At 42.9% G+C, this 9439-nt stretch overlaps 1 protein-coding gene across 1 annotated transcript in view; it reads left to right on the top strand.

Moving 5' to 3' along the window:
• The window catches only part of AFF3 (ALF transcription elongation factor 3), a 560353-nt gene extending 556202 nt beyond the window's left edge, over positions 1-4151 (top strand). The window contains exon 25 of the mRNA XM_067704167.1: positions 722-4151. Within this exon, the coding sequence (XP_067560268.1) occupies positions 722-843 (122 nt within the window). The 3' untranslated portion in view covers positions 844-4151. The remainder of the gene's footprint in view (positions 1-721) is intronic.
• Positions 4152-9439: the final 5288 nt, after the last annotated feature.

A 9439-nucleotide genomic window follows, 5' to 3' on the forward strand; every position in this document is an offset into this window, starting at 1 on the left:
GAGGGACTTCCCTGGAGGTCCAGCGGTTAAGACTCTGTGCTTCCACTGTAAGGGGGCACGGGTTTAATCCCTGGTCAGGGAACTAAGATCCCGCATGCCGCACGGTGCAGCCAGATAAATAAATATAAAATTAAAAAAAAAAAAGAAAGAAAAACCCGCCTCTGATTTGTCTCCAGGAGCCTGGAGCCTCCTCCATCGGACTCCCACCCTCCCCCGACAGGGGCTCAGCACATAGCACAGCTGAGGACAGTGTAAGGGATGACAGAGCTGCACAAGGAGAATGCAGCCTGAGAAAGTACATTTTCTTTGCTCTTTGGCTAAACAAATGCCCTTCATTTGGGTTTGGTTTGGTTTGGTTTGGTTTTGCCATGCCATGTTTCCTTTGTTTATTCAGAATTATTTCAGTAAAATACATATTTTTCCTCTCTGTCTATATATATGTATATATTTTAAACATGAAGAGTTAAATCTATTAAAATCAGTGTACTTACAGAACAGTGAAAAATGACATGTAAAACACACAGCATCCCTTAAATTCAATATTGTAAATGTCACTCGTTTGAATTAGGAGTCGCCAGTTGAGGGATTATTGGGATATAGGTGAGCTCTCGGGGGCTTAATTTTGTTAGGTTGAGCTCATGTCAAGTGATGGGACAGAGAAGGCTTGATTTATAACGAGGACCAAGTGCGTGTCCCTCTAACGACCCTCTCTGTCCCCTAGAATTCTTCAATGACCTGGACCTGCTCATGGGGCCAGTCACCCTGCACAGCAGCATGGAGCACCTGGTCCAGTACTCCCAGCAGGGCCTGCACTGGCTGCGGAACAGCACCCACCTGACATAGGGGCCCCGCCTTCGGGCTGGAGGGCACTCTTGTCTTCACGGACGGCTCAACATTTCTGGACACTGTGCTCCTGAAGTTCCCAGCCACAGCATTTCTCAAACGGCGGTGAATATTTTCTCAGCATCGAACAATGGTCTTTTCTCCCAGGGCATGTGTGTTTGTATGTGTGGGTGTAGAAAAGCTGCCTGTGTAAGTGTGTGAGATACACAGCTCTTTAGAACACGTTTCCTTTGTCTAGTTTCCATAATCCCAGGCTAGACAAAGTGATCAGACGTTTCTGATTAGAGAAAACACGCTTACACACACACACACACACACACACACACACACACACACACACACTTTCTAGTTCAAAACTAAACCATGACTTCTTAGAACATTCAACGAAAATCTCATGGGTTAGTGAACCAGGTGCAATACAGCACACCAAAAGCTTTTTGACTGCCACTTAAGATCATCTTAGTTCTTATACTTTTGATTACTTTCAGTATTAATATACTCTCCCCCAGTTATTATTTTTTTGACTGTGTGTATTCATGGGTAATTGAATAATGAAAATAAGTCAGTTATTTTTGTGGACGTTTACTAGATTGCATGTTACCAAATACCCTGCCTTTTGTCTAGTACCTGCCCCCTCCAGCCAACTTTACTGTCAACTAAACGTGTTAGAAAGCAAGTGAATTGACTCCCACGGGCCTTCCCTGCCCTGCCCCGCAAAATAGTATGACCATGACACTGAGATTTGGTAAAACTTCAGTGTCTTTGAAAATTCACCAACATGAAAGCAGCAGCCACTGCTTTTGGGGGGCTCAGTGAGTAACTGAAATCTCCTGCACACGCCAGGAGCCCGCCCGGCACATGTGTTTCTTCTTCCTGCCACTGTGACCCAGGGGCTGTGGAGCCACGTGGTGTCTGTCGGCCGATATTTTTCAAGTGTTTTCTTTCCATGATAGCTTTCTTACCAGTTTTCTTGGCCAGATGAGGATATTACCTAGGACGTCCGTTCACTCGGGTCTGTATCTGTTGCTTCTCAGGCCAAAAACTATTTGCTATCATGAGTCTATCTAATCCTCTCACTCTTGGAGGAAGTGCCACTGCGGGCCTTGAATGCATTTTGATCTGGGCGATGTGTTTCAGGCTTTGATTAGCAAGCTGCTTACTCTACAGAATAAGTTATTCCTGCAAGGATCGCAGTCCTGTCTGGGGTAGCAACGACCAGTCTGGTATGTTTCCGTCTCGCCCTTGATTCTTTTCTTTTTTTTTCTTTTAATTAAGTTTACATTTTAGTTTTTTTGACATCTTTGTTTACAGTTTTTGTCTGAAACTTATTTCTTTTATTGTCTCTCGTCATACCCTAGATTTGGTCTTCTTCTTATTAAATATATTTGGATATAAAAATATTGGTTAAAAAAAAAAAAGAAAAACTCCTGGAAAAGAGGATATACTTCCTATACTTTAAAAACAAAAACGATGACCTTGAGGCCTCTCACTTGACAAAATTGCCCCAAGACGGCCTGAGAAAGGTGATGTGATATGTGGAACAATCCATTTTTCAAGGTGATGGGAACACAAAACGTTTATAACAGATACTGATGGTCTTATTGGTTTGGTTGCAATGTTAATGTCTTTGTCAGCCTGATCTGTAGGTGGGAAATAAGATTGCTGTCATCCCCTAGCTCTAAGCACTGATTTAAAACCTTACAAATGATTGAGTAGCTTTGGTGATTTGAAATTCATTTAAATGAACAAGTGAAGGCTTTGTGCAATTTGCATTTGGCGTTGGCCTTCAAGCATCTGGAAATATTAACAGTACTTCTTTTTTACATTTATGCAACTGAGGTGCTTCTGACATTCCTTTCACTAATTGTTGCTAGAGTTCCCAATCCCACTGGAGTCTCACTTAAGACATTTTGAATTTTTTTTTTTTTTTTCTGGAAGACTGAGGCTTAGTTGTACTCACTCCTGCTGAATTCTGATGAAATGTTCAGACTCTCACAAAAAGGGATGGCCCCCAGGGTCCATGGTGCATGCCTGGGGTGCTTTTCTGGTCTTCCCCACCTTTCAGTCTCAGGCCTCGTGGTGGTGTTCACGTGATGTGCTCACCTGTGAAACCCATTTAAACACACAGGTGACCTCTGGCTAGTTGTGCAGGCAGCAGCACTTGGTGAGCCGCGTTTCCAGCAAAACGTGAAGCTGGTCATTTGGGGGCCGTCACAGCACGCCGTTCTCAGTGTCTTTTGTTTCATTGGTAGAGCATGTTGGGGGCAGTGATGGCAGTGTTTTCTCCTTGCTTTGGCGTTGATGCTTTTGATAAGGAAGCATCTTCTGATTGTTGTTGGTTTCTTTTAGTTAGCTTTGTTCAAAGTAGAAATATCTTTCTTGTGTTTTCTGGTTATGAAAGTAATACATGCTCATGGTAGAAACTTGAACAATACAGAGAAGTGTAAAGTAGGAAGTATTCATTCCCCAGAGACAACACTGCTCATCCTTTTCCTGTATATCCTTCTAGAGAGTCTCCCATTTGAACGTAGAATGTCTATCATCATTTTTTTTCTATTTGAAGACATTATTTCATCAGAAGTTCAGTACAAGTTCAACTGGCCTTATCCCTCCATGACCTGAACGGACCTGGATCACAATTGTTAAGAGTTATCTTTGAAAGAGAGGAACCCAAATATATTCCTGATCAAAATGTGGGATTTGTTACCATTCGACACAGATCAGACTCATGTGCAGAATTGTGCTTGGAAAGAGAGGTTCAGTTAAAACACATTGCTGGAAACTTTCACATCACAAAGGGAAACTCGGACCCACTGTCTAAAGAGGAATGTACTGGAAAAAAAAATCTGAAGAGTTGACAAATTGTGTACTAGATTGAACACATGGAATCAATGCAATGAGCCTTCTGCACTAAAACGTACCCTCGTATGTGCAACGATGATGTGTGTATTATATAACAGTGATGTGTACATTTCTGACATCCCATACATAATACACAGTTTGTATAAATGCATACGTTTAAAAATATATATGTACAATACAGCTAACATAAAACTGTAGTACGCCTGAAGGATATGACTAGTGCCTAACACTGAGTATAAGTCACTACGTGTTCAAATCACCTCAGAAGTGCAGTAATTGTTATCAAATTGATCAGTGCAGCCAACCTTATTTATGAACCACATCTTTGAAACTGTGCAGTAGTATATACATATATATTTTTAAATAACATTTTTCACAGTTTTCCAGAGTTACTGTTGAAATCTGTATCACCAAAAAAAAAAAAAAAAAAGCAAGATTTTTTTAAATGACGTAGACACTCTTCAGACCCAGTAATCTGTGTGTGATTTCCTGTCTGTAGATACCCAAGACACTCTAGCAGTCACCAGCCTTAATGCATGTACAGGATATTATTGTGACTTAATTTATCTGCAGTTTTTAATCCATGTGAAATTGGAATTTATAAACTGACTTGGATTAACTATGTCTGCCTTTCTAAGGTTGCAAATGTTACATTAAATGATTTATGTTATAAATGAGAGGCATCGAGTTGTACGTAAAAAAAAAAAAAAAAGTCCACCAATTTCTGTGAATATTTTTACAAGGAAACTTCAGAATCAAAAATATATTCAAATAAGCGTTCTGGTCCCCATTTCATAATCTCTTTAGAATGGACCTTGTTGTTTCATAAAATTTTTAAATGGCGCTTCCACAGATTATCATTAATAAGTCTGATATTTTTCATGGGGGTAAAAAGTATGTTTTTCTTTATTGTAAGTATAGTTTACTATTTGTCTTTCCCATTTCCCAGCATATTTACACACACACATGCATGTGTGAGAATACAAACGCACACGCATGGGTGAGAACACACCCCCATTGTCCCAGAAAACACTGCATAGGAAGCTTGAGGTGTTTATTTTGATGACTTTACTGATGCCTGTCCAACCAGTAGCCCTGGGACACTGTTTGACTCATCATTCCATAATGACAGAAGTTAACTCCCTGACTTGTGTCTACCTGGTTTTTCCAACTCTAACCAACATGGTGGAATAATGCTGGCAATATTTGGTTGAGTGAAATGAGAGAATTTTGAACTAACAAAGATAGACATATTAGCCCAGTGGCTTTCTGTGATGTATCCCCCCTGATGTCGGAGGGTTTTTTGTTAACCTCATTTTTTTACTCTTCTCTCCCTCCTTTTTCATTCCCCTTCTCCCCAAAGTAAACTAAACAAAGAAGCAGAAACAGCCACAGAAACAAAACAGTTACTTCACTTTACCCAGCCTATATCCTTAGATTCAAATACGACAGCAGAACCCTAGCTCTGGTCACCATGGAGACCGCCTCATCCCAAAGATGACCTGGCCGGGGTCCTTGGCTTTGCTTGCTCCAGAGACCACTGAGCTTAATACTCTTTCAGAGGTGGTTTGGGCTAAGAAACGCCCAATAGTCTTTCAAGAACTGTCTTTCCCTTATGCAGTTTTGCCTACTACTCAGCTGAAGTCTGTTCCCATCAGAATCCTATTTTTAAGAAGTAACCCATTTTCGATAAAACCTGGATCAAGTGGAGTCTTGAAAGGCTTTTTTTTTTTTTTTATGAAAGTGAAAAAAAAAAAGAAAACAACAACATAAACTGCATTTCCAACAAATTGGAGCCAGAGTTTTATTTCCTTGTCTTCCCATTCCCAGAAGAGCACAGTTTTTCAATATTACAACTTCCTGACAGCACAAGAAATGTTCAGACTTGAGATTTGTGTTCTCTTTGTCCAAACCGAATTCTTCTGTATATGTCATCAGACGGGTCCATTTGTTTGCTTGGCATGAGGAAAATGATAAAACTCTGTTCTCAAACGCATTACCTCTGACCATGGTTTTGGTTTTTATTTTATGTAATTGGCACTCTTGAGGCAGCAGGGGGTGAATTTGGGGTCGGCTACAAGGGGGTTTAGACTCACAGCTCTGACTCAAGTAATGGGAATCAAGGGACTAAATCCCTCTGTGTTACTTTGAAAATCCACCTCGTGTAGCCAATTTTAAACACATTGATCTAAGAGATGAATTGCTAATTGCCAATCAACACAAGGATCAGCACTTGTCTTTAAGCACCAGGAAGTGGTGACGAGACCTGAAAAACTGAATCGAGGACTTGTTTTTCCACGCGTTTCTAACACAGGAAAAGCTCATCAGAAAATATTTAGATCCAACTATGATATAAGATAGTACCCATGTTTAGGATTTTCAAACAGTGCTCTTTGGTTATAAAAATGATCACCATTTTCTAGTTTCCGTATTGTTTTCCAATGCTTTTTCGTAAAACAGAACTGATTTTTTCCCCCGTATTTATCACCTCTTTATTTCTAGATGCCCAAATGAGCAAAGAAAATACTTACCCCTGAGGAATGTGCGTTACTTAACCGTACAGCATCCACCCACAGTAGCCAAACGTATGTATTACTTTTAAAGCAGCGGTCCCCAACCTTTTTGGCACCAGGGACCGGTTTCATGGAAGACAGTGCTTCCACGGATGGTGGCGGGATGGGGGGAGACAGTTCAGGGAGTAACGCGAGCGATGGGGAGCGGCTGTAAATACAGATGAAGCTTCCCTCGCTCGCCCGCCGCTCACCTCCTGCTGTGCGGCCCGGTTCCTAACGGGCCACAGACCAGTACCAGTCTGAGACCTGGGGGTTGGGGACCCCTGTTTTAAAGAACATTCTCTGAGTCTCCTCTGTTACCTTCATCTACAGCGTGAGTGATCACGAAGCCTGAAATATAGCCACGTAGTTGAGGTGTCAAAAATCCTAAGCACATAACACACTCATCTTTAGTGATAGACACTTTCCTAGCATCACCAGCCCTCTCTGGGGCCTATTTGTGGGGTGAAATGGCAATGTTAACACTTTTCCTTTGAATAATTTGCAAACTGACTCTTGATCCCCTGAAGTTCCCAGGGCTGCCAACTCAACCCGAAATGTCCTTCTCTGAGAGCTGGCTTGATTTTTTTGTTCCTTTGGGGTTTTTCCTTCTAAGTTCTGTAAGTCAGATCCTGTATCTTGACTATTTCGAAGAACAGTTACTAGAGACAGTGGGGGCTTTCAGGAGACAAAGATTCAATATTAGAACTCGCCAACGTTGGGGATGAGAAGTCTGGGAAATAAGCGGGCTGCCTGGACGCTCTCCTCCTTCGCCGGCTGCCCCCGGTTCTTAAATAAAGCCCCTCTCCACGCTTGCTTTTCGTCCATCTGAAATGTAACGCAGAGCATCAACTGACCACCCCCCCGCCCCCCCGAGAGAGTGTGAGGACCACCCTGTTGGGGCAGCATTTTGAGATCCCCAGTTGTCACCCACAGCTGGAGTTAAGCATCACTGTCAGAACAGAGGCACCGGAAACCCACTGTCTCTGCAGGCACCACGATGCAAAGGTGGGTGATGGGGGAGATGACACTTTGTTCCAGCTCTGACCTGTTTCTAGGGGACCAAGAGGATGACAACGGGGTCGCCACAGGCCCCTCTATGGGACCCCTCAGCCTTCGTTATTACCACTTTGAGTCCATCCCGCCAGCAGTGAGGGAGTTGGGGCAGGGTGTCCTGTCCTGGGCAGGAGCACCAGGGCTGCCAGGTACCCTGCGATCAGTGATACAGTCGCACCGTCCTCTTCTTCGTCCCGTCCTGGTCTTACGGAAGCAGTGGGTATCCAGGTGGAAAGCGGAAGAGGGAACCTTGGGTCCAAGCTTCCAATGGGTGCCTCTTCCATGAGAACATAGCCCGCCTCGAGAACACCGGGCTTCAGACATCCTTGTCAAGCCAGATGCCCACAGCACAGTCCCATTACCTGTGCTCTCCTGGATTTCCTTTGAATGCCGGGAAGCTGACTTCTCTTCATGTGAATCCTGTGCCTCTGATGGTAATTTTTTGTTTGTTTGGGGCCGGGAGACAGAGGACAGCTGCTCTGGGAGGTCTGTCCCTGAGAAAGGAGATCTGTCATAAGGGACTTGTGTATGTCATGAGCTTCAGGAAAGAGGAAACTCCTCCTGAGGAAGGGATGGATTTTTTTTCTGTAAGTGCGTTAGAGAATTGCCTCAACATGACTGCTTCATTGTAGGCTAAACCTCAGGGTCCCAGGAGAAAGAAAATCAACCTGAGAACTGAGTGATCTTGTGATGCCGAGCTAGAAGGTGACTGTTCTAGCCCCAAACATCAGGACAGAGACTGGAATTCTGACCATTGACCTGAGTGTTTCACACCACGGAGATCACGACCTAAATGTTGGATCGAAGTTTTTTAGCCTTTACTTAATATTTATATTATTTAGACACGGGGGCTTCCTTGTGTCCCATGATTATTTTAATCATGAAACACTCATTCAAAAGGGCCTCTTTTCATAGTCACTGGAAACCCCTTTCCTTTAGGACAAAAGAGCAACAGCTGAAGGTTCTGAAAGATCCAGCCTGATTTAAGCCCGAATCAATACCAATACCCTTCCCAGGGGAGCACAACACCTTATGGGGTAAACTCGGGGTATTTACGTTAAAAATTCTAGGGTGGCAACAGAAGGTGTATTAGCATGAGGAGGTGGAGATACTCCAGCTAGATACTCAGATTTCCCCTGATCTCAGGCAGGATATGAAGGAACAGACATGCCTACTACAGCACAATAGCTGCTTACTGCTGAGGTTCTGTGGAATCAAGTTCAAAGTCACTCACTCCCACGTAGTTTGCCTCGGTTGGAGCAGGAATTTTAATTCCACCATTTTCCTTTTGCTGTGTCATCTTGGATGTTATTCATGAAGCTGGCAACTCTAATTCAATATTCTGATATCAATGGCCTAGTGTGTCACATCAAACACCATTTCAAATTCTGCATCTCGGTCTTGGGAAAGCTGCCAGCAACTTAGAATCCTGCTTATTCCCCTGGAGACGTTGCCAGCAATCCGGATGAAGCAGCCACTGAACCAAACTAAAGGGCCTTCATCTTCTCCTCTTACAGGAATTGGTCTTACCATTGTTTCAACAATTGAAAAAGGATTTTAAGTCGGACAATTCTGTACAGTCATTGACGCTGTAAAAAATGTACATATTGTAGCATTGATTATAAAGTGCTGTATTTATTAAGGTCCAATACCATTTCCGTTTTTGTCTAGTTGTTCACTATTAAAAGAGTTTATGTTCATTTTTGTTATGTGATATTCATTTGGGGCTTCTTGTGAGAACATTTGATATGGTTAGAAAGTCCGGGATCTGTGTGGATCGGCACTGTTTTAATCCAAGTAGTCGTAATGGTCTGTTACGCGTCACCATGACAAACCCTACTCCTGATGAAATCGTGTGCTCTTACCTGTGTCTTTAAGAATGTGATAAAAATCTTAACCCAAGGAATTAATAAAGAACAGTGGCTTTAGTAAGGAACACTTCCTCCGGCTTTTCTTCTCAAAATTCGTGGACGCTTTTTCCAAGGAAATTCCAGTGGACTCTAAGTCCCCCAGAGCTCTTCCCGAAGAGGGGCCTCAACTCCCAGGCTGCTTCTACGACGGCTGCCTGCCTGGAGCCTAAAGTTTCTCTACTTTGCTGGTTGCTCGGATCTGCTTAAGGAAGTACA

This window comes from Pseudorca crassidens, chromosome 14 (genome assembly GCF_039906515.1).
Source record: "Pseudorca crassidens isolate mPseCra1 chromosome 14, mPseCra1.hap1, whole genome shotgun sequence".
Classification (NCBI taxonomy): Eukaryota; Metazoa; Chordata; class Mammalia; order Artiodactyla; family Delphinidae; genus Pseudorca; species Pseudorca crassidens.